Genomic DNA, 20569 nt, shown 5'->3' on the forward strand with positions numbered 1-20569 from the left:
AAGGAAGAGTCAGAAAAAGACATCCATAGAAGTATTTTGAATATATGCTTGTGGTATACTTGGACAAGATCTTTACAAGATTTTCAAGTAATAGGATTGGTCCATCAAAATAGTCTAAGCTTTTAATATTAAGTTCTAATGACTTATTGAGAACTTTGGATAGATTCAAATACATATAAGGATCTATTTTGAACAATACAAGTTGTCTAAGACCAAAACTATAAAAAAGCAATATGTTTTACAGAAAGCTTTATTTTTAGATATTCGGAGAAGATTTTTGCAATTTTGTCCATGATGGCTTGTAGACCAAGATCATTCCAATCATTTTGAGTGCTTGGATGACTATATTTGGCGTTCGTATGACAAAGGTATGGTTAAAACAAGTTGCAACTTGACTTAGGCCCTTCAAAAAACGAATAATAGAGAAAGCAAAAAGTAAAGGCAAGGAAGGCAAAAACAAGCTTTTTTATTTTGAAAGCAAGATTTTGAGTTTGTAAACAAGGGATAGTGTTATATAAATAGAAGCATGGATGAAAGAGAAGTCTTGGGCAATTTCTGAACTTGTGTCTTTGGCATCAAGGACATACTAATCGAGTGCCTTAGCCTAGAAGACCACTCGAAAGAAGTGTTTCTTGTTTCTTAACAAGAGATTTTAGAAAATTTTCAACTCATGGTATTAGTTTTTTAAAATCAAGTATACAAAGATCTTGGTGTCTATTATCATTGTCACTTAATTATTATCTTGTTGATCAAGATACCTTGTGGATTGTAGCTATACACATTACCCCTGACATCTTTAGTGAACCCGATGACGTGAAAAGCTGCAGAAATTCACCAAGATGGGCGACAACGAGCATGAAGTAGAACCTATGATAAGTAGAGAAAGCATCTTCAACACCACAGACATTCATATGATGTATGAAATTCGTGGCTTTATGCGGACCTATGAAAGCATAAAACATGATGAAGCTATTTCAAGGGCACTTCAAGCAATTATTACTGAAATGAAGAGGTTTAATGGAAAATATATCTCAAAATTTCTTCAAGTCTTTCAAAAAGAAGTTATTGTAAGTTAATTATTAGTTAGTAAGTTATTATAGATTAGCTATTAGTTGGTTAGATCATGATATTGTTCATTAGTAAGTTAGTTATTATTTGGTTAGTTTATCATGCTATTAGTTAGTAAGTTTATGTAAGTTAGTTAGTTGGTTAGTTAGAGAGAGAGAGAGAGAGAGAGAGAGAGAGAGAGAGAGAGAGAGAGAGAGAGAGAGAGAGAGAGAGAGAGAGAGAGAGAGAGAGAGAGAGAGAGAGAGAGAGAGAGAGAGAGAGAGAGATTGTAGCTTAATTAGTTAGTGGTTAGGTAGGCTAGTTATTGAGAGAGAGAGAGAGAGAAAGTGGTGAGAGAATAATACAATTTAGTTTAGGTGGTTTATTTATTATTTATATTAGAGAGAGTGTGGATTAGTTATAAGAGAGAGAGAGAGAGAGAGAGAGAGAGAGAGAGAGAGAGAGAGATGGTAGGTTGGTTTGCTTGGTATAGTTTAATCTATTATCTTGCACTTTGTCAATGTTTTGGTTTACTTGGTACAGTTTTGTTTGCAAAGATTGGTCTTTGCGAGGATTTGTCGTACTTGTTAGTTTATTTGTTATTGGTTTAGTTAGAGAGAGAGAGAGAGAGAGAGGGAGAGAGAGTTTTGTTTATGTTAGTGTCAATTTTGTTAATATGTCTCTCTCTCTCTCTCATTCTTTCTCTCGCTCTCATTCTTTTTCTCATTCTCTCTCTCTCTCTCTCATTATTCTTCTCTCTCTCTCTCTGTCTTTCTCACCTCACTCTCTCTTTCTTCTTCTTCTTCTTCTTCTTCTTCTCTCTCTCTTTGTCCTCACCTCTCTCTCTCCTCTCTCTATCTCATTCTTCTTCTCACCTCTCTCTTTCTCTCTCACACACACTCTCTCTTCTCACCTCTCTGTCTCTCTTTCTTCTTCTCTTCTTTCTCTCTCTCTCTCTCTCTCTTCTTCTTCTCTCTCTTTTTCTTTTTCTTCTTCTCTCTCTCACCTCACTCTTTTTTTCTTCTCTCTCTCTCCTCACCTCTTCTTCTTCTTCTTCTTCTTCTCTCTCTCTCTCTCTCTCTCTCTCTCTCTCTCTCTATTATGAATGTTATAAATTTTATAATGAGAAAGAGTATGTTAATTATCTTAGTTAGTTAGTAGGTAGGTTAGTTGGTTAGTTAGTTAGTTAGGTTAGTAGGTTCTCTCACACTGACTCTCTCTCTCTCTCTCATTCTCTTCTCTCTCTTCTCACCTCTCTTTCTTCTTCTTCTCTCTCTCTCTATTAAAAATGTAATTAATTTTTTAATGAGAAAGTATGTTAGTTATTTTAGTTAGTTAGTTAGTTAATAGGTTGGTTGGTTAGTTAAGTAGTTAGAGAGAGAGAGAGAGAGAGAGTTAGTAAATTGGTTAGTTAGGTAGTTAGAGAGAGAGAGAGAGGGGGGGAGAGAGTCTGTAGGTTAGCTATGTTAGTGAGAGAGTAGGTTAGTTTATGTTGTATTTATTTGTTATTAGTCATATTAGTAATAGGTTATTTTATATTGACTAGTTGGTTAGTTAGTAGGTTAGTTAGTTAGTTAGGTAGAGAGAGAGAGAGAGAAGGTTAGTAGAACTTTGCCGGAATTAGATTTAATGCATTGGAAGGCTAACCTAATGCCATCTAGGAGTTTTCACTATTTCTAAATTTTGAGAATAGTTTATATATCCCTCAAGGTTGATGCGTGCTTTTTGTCCACAATATGGAGGCTTCTACAACAAACAAAAATGTGTATGTAGAAAATGTTGTACAGTGCACTCCTAATGTGCAAATGAATATACGCAAAAGGAAAGAGGTCACAAGGAAGAAGGCAATTCATCGTACACTCAAGCATGTTGGAGGGCATGATAGTTTTGTTGGTTTCTTGAGGATCATTTGTTACTTGGATGGAATTAAAAAGCAAGTGAAGACATTGTTTCAACATCAAAAAGCTTCAATTTCTCTTAGTGAGAACATTAGTGACCATCTACAGAGGATTGAGAGAATATTGGAAGAGAAATATGAAGGAAACCTTGCTAATGGAGTAACGATAAGGGGTGAGTTAGAAGAGATCAGAGATTATATAGGTGACATATATGAACATATCAAAAAATATTGGTAGTTGCATGTTGGATCTTCGGATGATCAAGAAGAGAAGCTCAAAGACTCTTAACAATGCAGGTTGTATAGAGGATGAAGTATGCGAGTTAATTGCTCACAAGAACAAGAGCTTAGTTGCATTGGAGAACATTGCTCTTGATGTATGACTTACTTCTTCAAAAGTTTATCTTAGTAGATTTTCAACAATGTTAATGCAGATGAATTGCCGTATACGCTCATCTTTTTACACTAGAGAACATTGCCCTTGATGTGCAACTTGCTTCTTTGAAAGTTTATCATGATAGGTTTTTGGCAATGTTAGCCCAGGTTTCTTTGCCATAGTTTGCTTGATATATGTGATCTCTACAAGATGTCTTAAACGAGTTGCTTGATGAAAATCTCCATTTTGAAATACATTTTCTATCTCTTGTAAATTATAAAACTATTTAAAAACCATTTTAATAGTCCCATTTTCCCTTTGTCTCTCTCTTGATGCTATTGTTGTGACCTAGCCTCAAAGTTCTTTCATGTACTGATGTTGAAAGGTGCTAAGATACAAAAATGGCTCGATAACATGTTTTTCCATAATCCAATGAGACAAAAAAGGCATGTTGTAAGGTTTTTAAGTGGAAAAGTGATGTCATACTTGAGAAGTGAAGTCATGGTTTGCAATTGAATTTGTTGTTTAGAGGTCTTATACTTAAACTCTACCATTGTATTCTTGAATCATATATTGTTGTGTCACTTGTGCTCATTTCTTTTGCAAGGATCGAGACTTTTAGTGTTCTAGAAGTAGGTAATGATACACCCATGAGTTTGTAACATTTCCACTTTTGAAGTTAATCATGATGGATACAATTTGACTAAAGTGCTTTCATAACTTAGATTAGATTAGATACACAAAATGGTTGAAGCTTAGATGTGTTGGAACGCTTTGTATAGTTTGATTTTACAAGCAAAGTACATCAACCTCTCTCTCTCTCTCTCTCATGTGGGTAGCTTTGAGTTTAGCAGCAACATCATATATGCATGTGCTTATGCGTGGCTATTCTTTTTCCTTTTAGTCTAGGACATGTTCAATTTTAGAATTGGCACCAATAAGTATTTGATGTGCTTTTATCTCAAAATGTAGTCCTATGGGATGTTTTTTCACCTTGCTGAGCATGCATGGGTATGGTAGAACTAATGCATCGCTATTCTTGTGATTTTGAAACTCGGATACCTTCCCTTCTAGGACACATTCTATTCTCTCAAGATTATATTGATGTACAAATGTAGATGAATGAATATCAATTAGCAAGGCCTTTAGGCAATGCTTGGCTAGCCTTTAGTGAGTGCCATGTGTGCATGGCACTCATGCATGGCCATACATGTAGTTTTTCATGCATTTAGGGTTTACAATTACAAATGTGCCTATTGCTTATATCTTGAATAGCTTTGAGATTTGTTTGTTGTGTGACTCTTATATTCTCTTAAAGGTTTAGTGTGGTCATGGAACAAAGGTTAGGTCTATGGGTATGCAACTACAAAAGAGTCATGTGCAAGAATTAAGAATGAGTATTTTTTGTATTCAAAGAGCTAGCAAACAATACTCGACTCCTATAGCAAGTGAGGTTGTAGCTATCATGCCAGGGTAAGGTGATGAGAATACTCTTAATTGCCAGGATATTCATGTTTACACTCAAGATGGTTGATGTATTGCTATTTCAAACTTGCATGGAGCATATATGCCAATGCTATATGTCCTCCTTTTCCTTATGGGTGATGACATTTAGCATATAAAGGCTTCCTACACAATAATGTCAATGTTCTTATTAACATACATGAATTTTCCAATAGAATTTGTGTTACCCAAATGCAATTTAATGCATTTCGACTTCATGTGTGTGAAGATACTATGGTGTGCATATTGTGTGGTGGTAGATTATTGCAACATTTTATTATTGATTCTTATTGTAGTATAGAGTAGTGCAAGTTAACTTAGTGTCGCTAGGATTAGTCGTTGTTGTGATCAAAGGTCTACAAAGACTTAGTAGACATGATGGGGGCAAATGATAATGGGCTAGTGCAAATTTTTGCGACCTCTATTGGCAGGATAATAGTTTTACCTTCGTCATTTACAGGTGGGCTAAGGCACATGTATCAATTATATTAGGACACCATGGCTATAGTGTGATGCAAGGAGAAACCTAACCTTTTTATAAGAGTAACATGTAATCCAAAGTGTTTGGAGATAACTAATGCTTTTTGACACGGACATAGTGCTTATGACCGTCTAGATTTGACTGCTCACGTGTTTCACAAAAAACATGCTGATTTGATGTACATGTTGTTGTGAAAGGACCTCTTTGGAAAGCTTGTGGGCTATGCTATTGTGATTGAATTCCAAAAAAGGAGGCTATCACATTCTCATATTTTGCTAATTTTAGAGCAATCTTTCAAACCTTCTCAAGCATGTCACTATGATATAATGGTTTGTGCTGAGTTGCCACCATTCTCTGTTGAATTAACCCCAATAGAAAACTTGATGGCTACATGGGCATGCCCTTGTACACATACTTATATAAATACTTAGCAACTGCTATTGTCAAGTACACCTCCACATTTATGTGTGCATTGTATTTCTTACTCAAGTAAGGATCATATGGAAGAACCCATTGATTATCAATAACATTACTGTTTATGGTCAGAGAGTTTCCATCATCTCACCTTTTTGATAGATGGGATAACCAAAACTATCAAACATTGTCATGCCCACTAATTTTTAAGGGTAGTCTTTAGTACGTCTAAGGATGCGAAATGGATATTTAAGTGAGGTTGCCGCTTGTCACTTTGCAAAGCCTAGCATTCCATGTGGGTGGAGCGTGCACAAAACGCTAATAATTTTTACACTACAACTTGAACCAATGTCTAGATGAAAGCATGCCAAAATAAGAAGAAATTTTGATTCAAGAAAGTTTGGTTCAAGATCATATAGATACCACTTACTAAAGACTCTAGCATTCATGCCTAAGTCCTTACATTAATAAAACAAGGCTCTTGTCACTTCACATTTTCTCACTTCTTGTCATAAATTGGGTGGAAACGCTTGGCTTTTGCTTTGGCATCTCATTATGATACTTTTTCTCAAAGAACTATAGCTTTAAGGAAAGTATGGACACATTTCTCATCCCTCAAGAAGTGCCATTGTCATGTTTATTTCACATATGTGATCATATCAAATTTGCACGACTCAACTAAAAATTAGTCAACATTATGTATTTATCAATGGCACATATACAATGGGGTTTGTTTATAAAGGGGCATGTAGAGAAGTGGCTTAAAATGTGATTACATATCACATAATATCAACCCTTAAGCTATCATTACAAGAATTGATGCAACTTAGGCACATGAACAAGAAGTTTGTTCAACTCCAAAAATTCGAATAGTACTCCTTGTGAATTTTCCATTAAAATGTCATAAGGTAGGGTTTCGGTATAAGATTGGTAGGTGTCATGGTGATTTCTTTCACATGCTTGAAAATCCCCACAAATGTGCTCCTATTACCCCTAATCATGCCTTGTCATATATTACCTTTAACAAATGCAAACAGTTCTAATCATGCCTTGTCATATATTACCTTTAACAAATGCAAATAGTTACATATGCCCCTGTAACAAATGAAGACTAGTCGCATATGACCTTTAGTAAAATGAAGACTAGTCACATATGACCTTTCACAAAATCAAGACTTGTCAGATTAACCTTCAATGTTCTTTGTATGGCTAATATAACCAATGAGAGTGCAACTCCCAAAAACGTGCACGTCGCTTTTCTAAAAGTCTAAAAAACTAGAAGCTGACCCATGTGAAAGATAGGTGGTGTATACAAATCAAATAGTAATAAAGAGGGTGTGGCTTTAAAGTAAGGTAAGGGTGAACTTGTGAGAGGTAGTGGAAGAGAGAGAGAAAAGTTTTTACTCTAAATGAGAGAGAGAGAGAGAGAGAGAGAGAGAGAGAGAGAGAGAGAGAGAGAGAGAGAGAGAGAGAGAGAGAGAGAGGCCAATGGTTTGTTGCTATGGCATGACAATAGGAGCATAAGTTGAGATGGATTGTTTCATGTGACTCACTAATTTGTCACTAAAATCCATGAAGAATTTTGGTGATGACAAAATCTTACTCTTGCCATGATTAATGGTCAAGAACCATGTATGGAGGGAGGTAAAATGATCTTCAATGTGTAAAGTGATGCTTGCGACCTTGCAGGAGCTTGATCACGTGCTTATGTCTTCCACTTGTTGAAGACAAGCTTCAATGGTAACAACGCACTCATGACTTCAACTTGTTTGGAGACGGACTTCAATGGTAACAATGATCTTGAGTCCCACTCGTTCACTTTGCCAATGCTACTTGTATCTCTCCATGTGCTAGGAGAGAGAGGTGTTTTAGTTAAATGTGCTAGGAGAGAGAGGTGTTTTAGTTAACTTGAAGCACTTCAAATTTCATTTGACCCAAAATGCAATGCAGTGATTGTAATAGCTAGTGAACGATACCCCTTGAAAACTAATCTCGCAAGGATAAATTTTGACAAATTCACACATGTTGGTTAGACTAGCTACCATTGGCACAAACTCTCTTGGGTGGCATTGACTTGAGGATATCTGGAGAGACATAGAAGGGGGGGAAGGTGGAAATGAGAGACCCATTCCAGAGGTGAAGGGTAGTCTTACCCAAAATTCAAGAGACACGCTGAGTGTTCACGAAAAACATTCTTGGTAGCAGATACAAAAACCTCTAACTCAAATTTTTGCAAGGATGTTTGAATCAAATTACATATATTTGTCATTTTTAAAACTAAAATTTTTAAAGAGTTTGAGGTTTTAAACAAATTTCTTTCAATTTTGATCGTCTTTTAAAAAACTTTTGCAATTCACTTCATTGAGGCCCTTTCAAGAGGTGAAGGTACTGCCACCCAAATTTCAGGAGCAGCGTCACAGGTCTAGGGTATATATGGATATCCTATCAAGAATGGAGCAAGGGATACAAAAGATACAAATACTGATTATATTAATAATATATTTGTGTAAAAAATAGTATAATTACTTGTGCATGCACAGCGAAGCAGAGACGGATCTCCCAAGGTTGGCAAGTGAGACACAAGGTTCAAGGGGAAGTGCCTTAATTGGGAGAGAAGAGTGTGCCTCTGCTCAGAGAGGGGAGAGACAGGCAAGAGGTTTCTGTCTCGTTGGGTGTGAAGAAACGGACTGATTCTTTCTATCCAACCCTTCTCAGCTTGGGAACTCACATTCTTCTCTGATCCCTCTCTGTCTACCCAGCCCTTCACAGCTTGGGACTCACATTCTTCTCTGATCCCTCTCTCACGTGCACAGACAGACCGTTTCAGCTATGGAGTCCTTGCTCTCTGGCTTCTCCCAGAGCCTGACCTCCCTCGGTCCTTCCCCATCATCCCCTTGCCTACAGCATCGCCCACAACCTTCCTCTTCCCTTCCATTCCCTCGCTTCACAGGCCTAAACCTTGCTCCTTCTCATACCCATGCCCACTATCCCCACATCCCATCTCCCCGTAGATCATCCTCTCCGTTCCCTGTCCCCGTCGTCGCCTCCCTCGCAGCAGCTGGCCCTGCACAGACCTCCTCCGCTGCAGACACCGCCTTGGTTGAGAAATCCATCAACACCATTCGTTTCCTTGCAATTGATGCCGTCGAGAAGGCGAATTCCGGACATCCTGGCCTCCCTATGGGCTGTGCACCTATTGGGCACATTCTGTATGATGAGATCATGAAGTACAACCCCAAGAATCCATCCTGGTTCAATAGAGATCGATTCGTTCTGTCTGCAGGCCATGGCTGTATGCTGCAATACGCATTGCTTCATCTTGCTGGCTATGACAGTGTGCAGGTACCATCAGTTCGGTTCCATTTTGCCATTATAACTGACCTTCGATTTTCAAGCCCCAAAAACTTCTCTTGGATGAATTTGGAAGCTATTTTTCCCTGAATTGAACAGTTTGCTTGCCTCTATATAAGATTCAACATTGAATAATAGCTACTGTTAGAGAAGGATATTCACATGGCCTAGCTAGATTTTAGCATTATGACTTTTCAGAACAATAAATTTAGATTAGGAATGAAATAGGTACATATCTTCACAATTATCTCCTGGCCCTTCAGGAAGAAGATTTGAAGCAGTTTCGGCAATGGCAGAGCAAAACTCCTGGTCATCCTGAGAATTTCGAGACTCTGGGTGTCGAGGTCACAACAGGTACTATGCCATTTTTTTGTTTTGCCTCTTCCATCTGCACTAGATTATTGCGATCTATATGGGTTTTACTTACCTCTTCATACACACAGGCCCACTTGGACAAGGCATTGCAAATGCAGTGGGTTTGGCCTTAGCTGAAAAGCATCTTGCTGCTCGCTTCAACAAGCCAGATGCTGCAATAGTGGATCATTACACGTAAGCTTCTCCACTCTATGAATTCGTGTAGATTCTCCTTGGCAAGCATGCCAAAAGAAAGAAGCAATCAAAGTACATCCTATTCAATCTGTATACTGCTCCTTCACGCTAGGATAGAGGGGCCAATTAAGTTCCACCTAGTGGTAAGATGTATTTTTGGAGGGATTTTACATTTCAAGACTCGATGATATGAGTAGGTAGATGGTATCAAGAGGAATTCAACGAGTGATTGAAATGTGTGCAAGCAAATAAACATGGTCTGAAGTCTTTTTCAAGATAGTACTACACATATGACCGAGAAATGTGACACTTCAGCAAATCATTGGTTGACACCAAATCATTGGCACTGTCACAAGGAGCTTAGAGTGCAAGTATAGTGCACCTTGACCCCAAACTTGAATGTAGTTTAGTGACATATTGCAAGCTTGTGGACGTCTCCAGTGAGTCACTGATGCTGCAGCACAATGGCACTTCTGTCAGAGTTGAGCTTTGAAACTAGGGGGTCTACTTTTGTTGCTGCAGGCCAGCATGATGCCTTTTCTGGTGGTCTGGAGGTCACTCTCTCTCACTTGAGCTACAGACATCATAGATTGCAGAATTGTTGTAAATGGTTATAGTTCTGAACATTTTGAATTGATAAAGAATTAAAAACCTGCCCTAGTGAATGCATGGTTGGATTATGCCAACTGTAATGATGCTGTGAGGCTCTGGACAGATTGTTGCCATACTTTCTACAGACTTTTTTCTGCAGTAAATGACTCCAGGACTTCCTGACCAAATACTGCTGAAAACTGCTAAACAGATTCAAACCTTTGTCATGACACATAATCTGTTTAGTGATGGCACATTCACTGCCAACAATTACAAACCAGCTTCACATCTTCAAAGATCTGCTGTCAAGATGCTTTGCATGTGTGTCTCTGCCAAACCGGCTTCACATCATGATGCTGTATCATATGTTCTCTCATGGTCAAGGATCCCCACGCAAATCAAGGACGATGTCTGCAACCCATCTGAATGCTGTTATCTGTTTGATACTGAATCTGAACTGGTCCTACCCTAACTTAAAAGTGACCTAGTCTATGTGTGCAATAGGAAAATGAAGTCAACCACATATGACAACAAACTTGATGCTAGTACTGAATAGTAAACCAAACTTAACCAAAAAAACTAGTCTCAGCTCTCTTTTGTGTAGGCTTTCTTGGTTCTTCTAAGCTCCACCATATCTGTGGTTTTGCTTGCTCTACTCAGTTATGTGATTGTTGGAGATGGATGCAACATGGAAGGGGTAGCAAATGAGGCCTGCTCACTTGCAGGCCACTGGGGCTTGGGTAAGCTCATTGCATTTTATGACGATAACCACATCTCTATCGATGGGGACACCGAGATAGCTTTTACAGAAAATGTGCAAGAACGTTTTGAGGCACTTGGATGGCACACCATCTGGGTGAAGAATGGGAACACTGACTATGATGCAATTCGAAATGCTGTTAAAGAGGCTAAGGCTGTTACTGACAGACCAACACTAATCAAGGTAAATGCACATTTTAAGAAAATGATGTTCCTTTGAAGCTGGTGCACATTCACTTTGATCCAATCATGAATCTATGTGACTGCATTGCAGGTGACAACTACAATTGGGTTTGGTTCACCAAACAAGGCTAATTCCTACAGTGTCCATGGCAGTGCACTTGGCACCAAAGAAGTGGAAGCAACACGTCAGAACTTGGGCTGGCCCTACAGCCCATTTTTTGTTCCTGAGGATGTTAAGAGGTATATATTTGGAGCAGCTTCATTATTGCTAGTTCTCACCACCATATCAAAGCTCGAATGATTCTAAGCACTACACTTCTGCACAGAAAAACCCATTTGAGATCATAGATCAGCGAAATGAGATACCTCTTGTTTGGCCATTAGTCTGTAACTTTATATCCTAACACAGTTTTCATTACTTAGTGTTTTGAATTTGTAATACAGCGCATTTATGTGGTTTTACTTTGTAAACTAGTATCCTCATAACTATTTTGACATCCGCGCTTGCATATTCACTCTTTGCATAAACAAAATTGGTTGAAAGGTTGGAATATTTCTGCAGTCACTGGAGTAAGCATGTGCCAGAAGGTGCTAAAGTGGAAGCAGACTGGCAGAAAAAGTTTGCTAATTATGAGAACAAATATCCACAGGAGGCTTCAGAATTCAAAGCTTTAATTAGCGGAGAGCTACCTGGAGGCTGGGACAAGGCGTTGCCAGTAAGTGTCGCTTCCTGCATGTTTGGCTCTCTGGTATGTGGTACAGGCAAACTCTAAATCCATATTTCTTTTTCTAGCAATACACTCCTGACACTCCTGGTGATGCTACTCGAAACCTTTCACAAGCATGCCTGAATGCCCTTGCAAAAGTTGTACCAGGTTTGATAGGTGGCAGTGCAGACTTGGCTTCTTCCAACATGACCTTGCTTAAGATGTTTGGAGATTTTCAGAAAACAACACCTGCTGAGAGAAATGTTCGCTTTGGTGTTCGTGAACATGCCATGGGGGCAATCTGCAATGGCATTGCACTTCATAGTGGTGGGCTTATTCCATACTGTGCAACCTTTTTTGTATTTACAGACTACATGCGAGCTGCTATGCGACTTTCTGCCTTAAGTGGAGCTGGAGTTATATATGTCATGACCCATGATTCAATTGGGCTTGGTGAAGATGGTCCCACCCATCAGCCGGTTGAGCACTTAGCAAGTTTTAGGGCCATGCCCAATATCTTGATGCTCCGGCCAGCCGATGGGAATGAGACTGCTGGATCCTACAAAATTGCAGTTGAGAATAGAAATAGGCCCTCAGTCCTTGCTTTGTCACGGCAAAAGCTGCCAAACCTCCCTGGTACCTCAATTGAAGGAGTGGCAAGAGGGGGTTATATAATCAGTGACAATTCATCTGGAAATTGCCCTGATGTTATTATCATTGGAACTGGTTCCGAACTTGAGATTGCACACAAGGCTGCCGTAGTAATTCGGGAGGAGGGAAAAACAGTGAGAGTGGTGTCTATGGTTTCTTGGGAATTATTCGAGGAGCAGAGCAGTGACTACAAGGAATGTGTCCTACCCAAAGAAGTGGAAAATCGAGTGAGTATAGAAGCTGGGTCAACTTTTGGCTGGGAAAAATATGTTGGACAAAAAGGTAGGGCAATTGGAATTGATATGTTTGGTGCCAGTGCTCCTGCAGGAGTTTTATATAAAGAGTTTGGTCTCACTGTGGACAATGTGGTGGCCCAAGTTCAAGAGATTCTATGCAACTGAAAGCTTCAAGAAAATTTCAGGCCTGTTAGGTTTTAGTCAACACAGATTATGCAAAGATCATTACTGAAAAAGACCAGAGCTTTATTAGTTTCTCTTTGAGTGAGCTAGTCTGGATAATTTTTTGTAACAATAGCCCGATTGAATCTGCTCCAATTGGCAGCCAGAATCGATTGTAAATTGTGTAGCAGGCAGACAGGAGGATGAGGTGCTTTTCATACATAAGGACGACCATATATCAGCAAAATGCTAAATGCGATGAACAAGACATCTTAATTTGAGCGGTAACTTTGAGATTTTGGTGTCACCCTCGTTTTTTTATGCAAGCTTTGATTGTGTTTACTATGTTTTACTTGTAACAGTAGCCTGATTATAACTGCTCCAATTGGCAGTCGTTACTTTATTAATTATACTAATGATGCTTGGTGGTCGATAGTCTTTTAACTTTGTACTGGTGGTCTCTCATTATACAAGGTAGAGTACCTGGTATCTGATGCCCTTTCAATTTATTAATTATAGTGGTTTTGTTAATTATAGTGGTGACGCCTACTGGTCGATACCCTTTCAACCTTGAAGTGGTGGTGAATAGTGGTTTCTCATTAATTATAGTGGTGATACCTACCGGTCGATAGCATTTCAACTAGTTGTTTGTCGTTATATAAGGTAGAGCACCTTGTTGATAGCCTCAGCTTTATTCTTGATCATAGTGGTTTTGTTAGCTATAGTGGTGATGCCTACTGTCCATGGCCTTTCAACCTTGTAGTGGTGATAATCTTGCTTTTATTAGATGTTAAGTAATTCCACAGCTTTCTTGCATCTCTCAATACACCAATAGTTTGAAATATTTGATTCACTATTGAACAATTGAAAACAGCTAATGAAAGTGACAAGAATATACTATACTATGTGCCATTAAGGGGGTTTGAATGATTGCATTTGTGTTACATTGTATACATGGCTATTCTGCATCTTCTGCATCAGCCAAGCACCAGCCAGTTGTGAAGCTCTGCAGGATTCAAGTTGATGCAGGGACGGATGAGAGCTGGACAATTTTTGTACCTGTGAGGCAATTATTGGAACTTTGTGTTGCATTGCTTTTTCTGATCACTTTCCAGCACCACCTAATCGCAAAGCTTGAAGGATTCGAGTTGCTCCAGGCGATGGATGAGGGCCTTTGTACTTGCCAAGCTGATAAATAGACAAGATTAGAGTTTTGTAATTATGACTCAATCTCACTACTCTCTTTTTGCAGTATAAGTTTCTGAGGAACCAACTAATTACTATACCTGAGCTTCAGAATTAGCTTTAGCAAGAGCTACAAGCCTTTCCTGGGCAGCCTTCCATGTCTCCTCCTGTGAGAAAATAGTTTAAGAACTGCCATGGAGTCTACTAGAATAACGATTTAGCATCACAGGACATTGAGGGTATTTGTATGTTTAACAACAGTTACTATACCAGTAAAAGTCAAGGCATCTAACCTTGCCAGACCAAATTTTTAATGTGCTCGACTGCAAAGCCCGTCCATAAGAGAATGTTAATGACCAAGGTGTTGGTCCGTATGCCTGATCAATGACCACATAGAAGCCATCAAGGAAAGTTGAACATGATTTGAACAGGGAAATATATTATCTGCATGCTTCTGCACCTGGAGGGTTTGAAGATTTAATGTTGCCTCCTCCTCGCTCATTCCTCCAGACAAGAAATGAATACCTGAAGTTAACACGACTTATTCGGATAAGTAATCATGCCTACTGCTTTCTACCTGCACACCGCCCTTGAATACACACACACACACACACACATGCGCATGCGCGCGCACACACACTCTCTCTCTCACTCTCTGTGTGGGATTTGAATTAAAGAGAAATATTCACAAAGGCATTCTGGGCATCCAGATAGTGTCAAAGAAAATAACATAGGAAGTCAGAAGGCTGCTGTATGACAAGAAAAGGAAATCACAAAGAGGGTACAGCAGACGGTGGAATGGATGATCTCCATCCTCCAAGCAGATACCTCTCTCTCTCTCTCTCTCTCTCTCTCTCTATGCATGCATGCACTCATGATCAATCTTTCCTCAGTGGTAGGTTATCCAACTAGTCTACTATATATACTCATGGAAGTACTTGACATTCATTGATGCATGTCGATGCAATGATTTCACATATTGAACAACCGAACTAACCAGGAACAGCTGCTGGAACAGATCTACGCATTGTCCTGACTGTGTACTTGGCAACTTCTTCTGGGGGAGGCGTTGGCACATCAAGTCCTGAGTAGAAAGAACAACAGATTTTCACATCATTTTTTGGATGGTTAGTGAAGGTTTGAACAACAGCCCGAAGGACCAGTGCTTCAAACTGTCTAAGAAATCCTCATTCTTAAAAAACTTGTCAGGTATGTTTTGAGCAGCTTACCAGGTAATATCATATTTGGCTTCAATAAAATTCCTTCCAAAACAATACTGAAAGTGTGGTGAAGAAATCATTGGTTTAGGCTTGAAATAATTTAAGGAAAAAGCAACCAAAGATCTCTCTCAAAATAGGTCAGAAGTTTCATCTCTCAAGATAAATTGTACAAAGTGGTGGAACTACAGTTTCATCACAATTGATTTCTTCATTGTTGGTGAATAATAACTATTTTTAATCCACTGTGACTTCGGGTAGCCACTGATTGAGCTTTATGCAAAGCTTAAGTCCACAAGACCATGAGTGACTTACTTGTACTCATTCAAGAGCCTGAATACATGGGAGTTCACCTTCTCTGAAACGTAAGCTGTTCTCTCAATGCTACAAGAGTGACAACCCATGCATGTAAAGTGAGCCAGTAGAAAAAGGTCCCATGGATGACCAATGAAACAAGAAATTAGGAAACAATGATTTGTTCCCTTACCTATAATCACCAGGACCAAGTGTGACTTCAGGTTCCACAATAGGAACCAATCCGTTGGCCTGAAGGAAAGTGCATAAATGTGAACAGTAAGATTGGGTAACTCTAACAGAGCAGTGAAATTGGATGAACTATAGTAAAGTATAAGCATAAGAGTGAAATTGAGCTTTTCCTGATTTCAAAGATGAGTTCTAACACAGTTTGAAACCCTAGTATATTCACATGATAACAGTTTACAAGAAGTCAGAGATGTAGAGTTGTATCCATGCAATGAAACTAGCTCCATAAGAGTGGTACTCTTTGTGGATTTCAGAATCTTTAGGAAGCACAGGTATGGCATCCAAACATGGAGGTTGATGGTTTATGCTGTTGCATTCTAGAATTCATAACATACCATGGTTTAAAATAAATCTCACTGGTGCCTGCTTACCTGAGCAATCTGGGCATATCGAGCTAAACCATGTGCATTTTCTAGGATAGCTGTGGATGAAGGGTGCTTGTCAGAGTCCACCTTCAGTACTGCTCTCCACTTCGCAAAGCGGGCTCCCTGTTGATAGTACCTGAATAGCTTAGAGGAATTAAATCTCTCTGTGTGTGTGTGTGTGCGTACGTGTGCGCGCGTGCCCGGGAGTGTGTGCATAAACACTGGAAAGCACTGTTTCTCTATTCAAACAATGCACAAAGGAAGCCTCAAGATAGGGATGATTCTTGGCAACATTGGAGACGAGCAGAAATATTGAAGATGCGAATGTAATGCGTAGCTGTGGCTGATGAAGCTCAATACTTCTCAGCCAAGGACTGCTTCGATGATTGATAGACGTGCCAAAAGTTGTCGACTAACTGTCTGCTGGTCTTGAGAGCCTATCAGTGCTAACCTTTTGCAACGATCTGCAAGGCCATCCAGACCTTGTGTTGCAGTTTCACCATCAGTGCCATCGATGGGCTGTAAACCAGTGTCCACCTTGATGCCTGGCACAATTCCTTGCTTTTTCAAAATTTCCACAAAAGGCACTCCAGCTCGGGAAGACTGAAACAGGGTCTCATCAAACATGATGGCACCACTGATGTACTGTACATTTCACAGAAAAGACAATTTAGTACATGCACCCTCAATAAACTACAGATGCATCAAAGATTCACAATGAATTGATCAGATAGCATATGGTGTCAATGTGAAAATTACATGCAAAGGGGGTGAAAGGGTACTAAAGCAGTCAGCTAGCACTATATTTCAAGCTAATGGTTTTATGACATTGTTAAACTTTAAATCAACATTACTGATCAAAGATGAAATTTCTTTACATTCCCTAATCCTGGAGCAGAGTACAGGAGCTCCCGCCATGCTTGTCTATTCTCCTCAGTGTTTTCCAGGCCTACACTGGCCAACCTGCACATTGAGCATACTTCTTATCAATTGTTTCAGATCACCAGTGAAATTTTACGGCATTTCTAGCACCACCAACTTGTTTAGAAGTAATTGCTTTATTTGTTTTCCCTGAGATGAGACAACACCCAAACAGCCACAAGGGGGCGGGACACCTTCCCTCCAGATATTTGCTGAGAGAGCAGGCAAGAGCCACGCTGTGTTTTTCCTATGTGCAAATAGGGCAGCTCACAAGCCAAACGAACAGTCCAGCTTGATTGCATTGGGACCCTCCTCCTCAATGAACCTACCAGGAAGGACCAACGGAGTGTCCAAGTGTGCAAGAGCCTGGACTTCATGGACCCACCACGTGAACACAGGTGTCCAAGCAAGTGATGCACCCAGCAAGATTTGGACCCACAACCTTGATGACTGTGAGCCCAAGTTAGCTTTGCATGTCATTGAAATTGATATGATCAAGGTGGAAGTGTGCATCCTGTATTAGTTTGGCTTACAGAATTTTTTCCAAGGCAATGAGAACATTCTACCACCTAAAATTGGTAGGGCATTGGAGCAGTTAGGAGCTAGGAGTACAACTATCATAAACATGTGTAACTTCTATCCAGAAGAAATCCAGTGAGGCCCTGCTCACTTGTACTGTGGTAGCCAATGTGAAAAATCCTAGGATGCCATGCGTGCTTGTATACACCCCATGTTAGCAACTTATGATCTCATCAGACCAATGTGCACCTAGCTCATTCCCTCGCTTCACATTTCTTACATCATGAGTGGGGAGCTTGTGAGCATGCTCAAAAATGCCATGGCAGGAACATGGAAGCAGTACTACACAAAAGTTACTGTGTGCAGACTACAGCTGTGAACATGTGCTGCTGGCTGTTTCTACTGTTACAAAGATTCACACAAAAGCTTAATCATGTAAAATGCAAACTCTAAACACTCGTAGGTGACAATATTGACCTTTTGCCTGTGGTGGCATTGCTCTCATCAGATGCCAGAATGCCCTTACCGGGCTGTGCAATGTAGGCTGCTGTTCTCTTGAGCTCGTCAACAAATGGGTTGCTCTTCTCGAACTCAGATGTCATTACCACCTCTCTCCTCTTCAATGTACCAAGCGAGGCAGGATGCGATGCATGGTTGATGTGGCGAACCTCCTGAAGGCAAGGAGAACGTGATCCCCACAATGATGAATTGAGTAGAGCTTTTGGGAGACGGCGATGAGAGTCCACATTCTGCTGTGAGTCTGAACATGAAAGTAGGAGGTATGGAGAAGTTAGGGATCATGAAAGTATGCAGATACATAGATAAGTAGATACATCCAAAAATACAATTTCACACACATGCAATTCTCTTTGTAATTGATTAGATGCCTGTTACAAGGGAGCGTCTGGAGATCATGAGACATCAATAAGTTACATCCCAAAATACAAATGCAATTCTCTTTCGTAGTTGATCAGATGCATCTTAAAGCGGGAGGACATTTAGACAAAGCTACCCAGGCAGGAATCAAACCCCAACTTTTATGATCAAAATATGTTGCTGAGATAGCCAACTCTCCGTGTTCAATTGAGAGCCAATCAATCCCTTACATTCCCCGCGACAGGTGATATTGAGGATTACTAGCTTTGGATTGGATCCAATTCCACACCGATGTATAGGTTCAACGTACGCTGAAAGGATTGAACTTGGCATCAGCCCCACATATAACCTAGAAGCCCGTTAATGCACAGACCTGGATAAGCAAGTAGGCACATACGCATACGTAAGGTATGCCATGCATACATGTGGATGTATAATGGGCAGATATCTGCGTCAAACATTCTAAGGGGTGCACAATGAGGTTCTGAGCTCGTTTTTGGCATGGGTATGTGCATACAGAACCTCTTTTATCTCTAAAAATGTGATTGCCATATCCGTTCACAGGTGAAGAAGAGGGAAAAAGAACACGACGATATCTTACTGCTCGTAGTAGTACTGATCATGGGGTGCAATGAGGCAATTGGAGCACTCACAGCAGCTGCCATGTCTGTCGATCACCCGGCTCTCTCTCTCCGCTGCTGCTGCTGCTGCTCCAATCTTCCTAAAACTCTTGCTGCTTCTGCGCATGCGGATAACATACGCACCGGTTTTTGCCGAATTTTCTGGATAATTTTGAAGCGTCTCTCGACCAAGCCTTCCTTATGCCTGCCACGTGGCCGTCAGTCGGAGGCGAGCCATGCAGAAAACGAGCGCAACTACCGCGTCCCGCGTTGCTAGATCCAAGAGGGCCATGCCACACGCAAACTTGCTATACTTGCTCCAAGCGTGGCAAGTAAATAAAGTAAATTAGGTGTATGGCACCTTTTTAAAACCCTTCTTCTTACTATAAAGGGGGGTTATTTTACTTACATGATATTATAATCGTCTAGTTATTACTTGCGTGTGGCATGACCCTTAATAAAATTATATATATATATATATATAGATATATAGAGTACAAGATTGAAAAGAGAAAAAGGAAAAAGGCTTGGCCCATGTCGTATATCAACGAGGATGTTCATCCTATAGAATGTGCTAACAAAGAAAGGCAAGCTCCTAGCTTAGTGTAGGAAAAGAAGCAATTTTCAGAATTATCACATCATCTTGAATCTTATCTTCACCCACAAATTAATTTGATTCTTGTTCCAATCCCTTCTTGAAAACATCAAGGTAAATGCACGGATAAAAATTTTATAGCTCAAGTTAAACCTAATTTAAGTTAAAAGAGGAAATCTATCCATCAATGGACTATAAATTAAAGATCAAGAGTATTGTGAAAGCTCTTGGATGTACCAGTGTAGCAATGGATAATGACATTATGTGTACATGTTTAGATGGATTGGGAGATGAGTACAAGGGTTTCAGGTCATCTATGAATCCTAGAGATGATATCCTAGACTTTGCACATTTGATTTCTTTAGTAATACTTGATGAGAAGAATCTTGGCTTGGATTCCTCCTCTTCTCAAAGTAAGAGTAAATTTGAGTAAGTGTTTTACTCTACTAGTAAAGATAGAGGTCATAATCGAGGCCAAGGTGGTTGTTGTGGACAAAGTTATAATGTACGACAAAACAGGGAATGACAATTTCAAAGAAGGGGGAACCAAAGAGGGTAAGTTTCAGGTTTTAATTGATAGTATAATTCTAATGATAGTAATGAATGCTAGCATTATGATAAGAGATGCCACATTTTTAAGAATTGCTTCAAAAAGAGGGCTAAATCTAGAAATAGAAAAAAGCAACAAGGCAATTATGCTTCCATTAGTAGGGCATTAGTAAAAACAATGATGACCGAAGTGAGTAGCTTTTTGTTATGCAACATTTTATGAACACTATAAATGTTAATGATTTATCTAAGAATAGTGTATTGTATATATA

General features: G+C 39.6%; 2 protein-coding genes across 5 annotated transcripts; one reads left to right on the forward strand and one right to left on the reverse strand.

Moving 5' to 3' along the window:
* Positions 1-7131: 7131 nt before the first annotated feature.
* On the reverse strand, positions 7132-19336 carry LOC148033307 (fructose-bisphosphate aldolase, cytoplasmic isozyme-like). 4 transcript variants are annotated; one of them, XM_087681215.1, is made up of 14 exons: positions 19187-19336; positions 18135-18417; positions 17096-17180; positions 16669-16862; positions 16224-16353; positions 15797-15855; positions 15625-15693; positions 15322-15368; positions 15090-15176; positions 14553-14617; positions 14386-14469; positions 14194-14259; positions 13967-14095; positions 7132-7568 (listed from the first exon to the last, which is right to left on the reverse strand). In XM_087681215.1, exons 1-13 carry the CDS (start codon positions 19278-19280, stop codon positions 14012-14014), a joined length of 1347 nt encoding a protein of 448 aa, XP_087537341.1. In that variant the 5' UTR covers positions 19281-19336; the 3' UTR covers positions 7132-7568; positions 13967-14011. The 4 variants fall into 4 exon arrangements, with proteins under 4 accessions (XP_087537341.1, XP_087537340.1, XP_087537339.1 ...); XM_087681214.1 differs by lacking the exon at positions 7132-7568 and adding an exon at positions 11336-11469; XM_087681213.1 differs by lacking the exon at positions 7132-7568 and having other exon boundaries at positions 13803-14095; positions 19187-19335.
* Positions 8051-13203, forward strand: LOC148033308 (transketolase, chloroplastic-like). Its single transcript, XM_087681212.1, has 7 exons — positions 8051-9060; positions 9333-9423; positions 9513-9618; positions 10870-11152; positions 11243-11391; positions 11714-11867; positions 11945-13203. Exons 1-7 carry the CDS (start codon positions 8548-8550, stop codon positions 12908-12910), a joined length of 2262 nt encoding a protein of 753 aa, XP_087537338.1. The 5' UTR covers positions 8051-8547; the 3' UTR covers positions 12911-13203.
* Positions 19337-20569: the final 1233 nt, after the last annotated feature.

This window comes from Lygodium microphyllum, chromosome 7, assembly GCF_053477565.2.
Source record: "Lygodium microphyllum isolate KBCC chromosome 7, Lygodium_microphyllum_v1.1.10, whole genome shotgun sequence".
Classification (NCBI taxonomy): Eukaryota; Viridiplantae; Streptophyta; class Polypodiopsida; order Schizaeales; family Lygodiaceae; genus Lygodium; species Lygodium microphyllum.

Bases quoted from the DNA above. Each gene is read 5' to 3' on its own strand.
- LOC148033307 (XM_087681215.1), bottom strand. From the start codon at position 19,280: ATGCGCAGAAGCAGCAAGAGTTTTAGGAAGATTGGAGCAGCAGCAGCA. The intron at 15,694-15,796 runs GTAAGGGAACAA...TCACTCTTGTAG, and splicing joins CTTGGTCCTGGTGATTATAG to CATTGAGAGAACAGCTTACG. The intron at 15,177-15,321 runs GTAAGCTGCTCA...CTTTCTACTCAG, and splicing joins GCCAAATATGATATTACCTG to GACTTGATGTGCCAACGCCT.
- LOC148033308 (XM_087681212.1), top strand. From the start codon at position 8,548: ATGGAGTCCTTGCTCTCTGGCTTCTCCCAGAGCCTGACCTCCCTCGGT. The intron at 11,153-11,242 runs GTAAATGCACAT...ACTGCATTGCAG, and splicing joins ACAGACCAACACTAATCAAG to GTGACAACTACAATTGGGTT. The intron at 11,392-11,713 runs GTATATATTTGG...ATATTTCTGCAG, and splicing joins GTTCCTGAGGATGTTAAGAG to TCACTGGAGTAAGCATGTGC.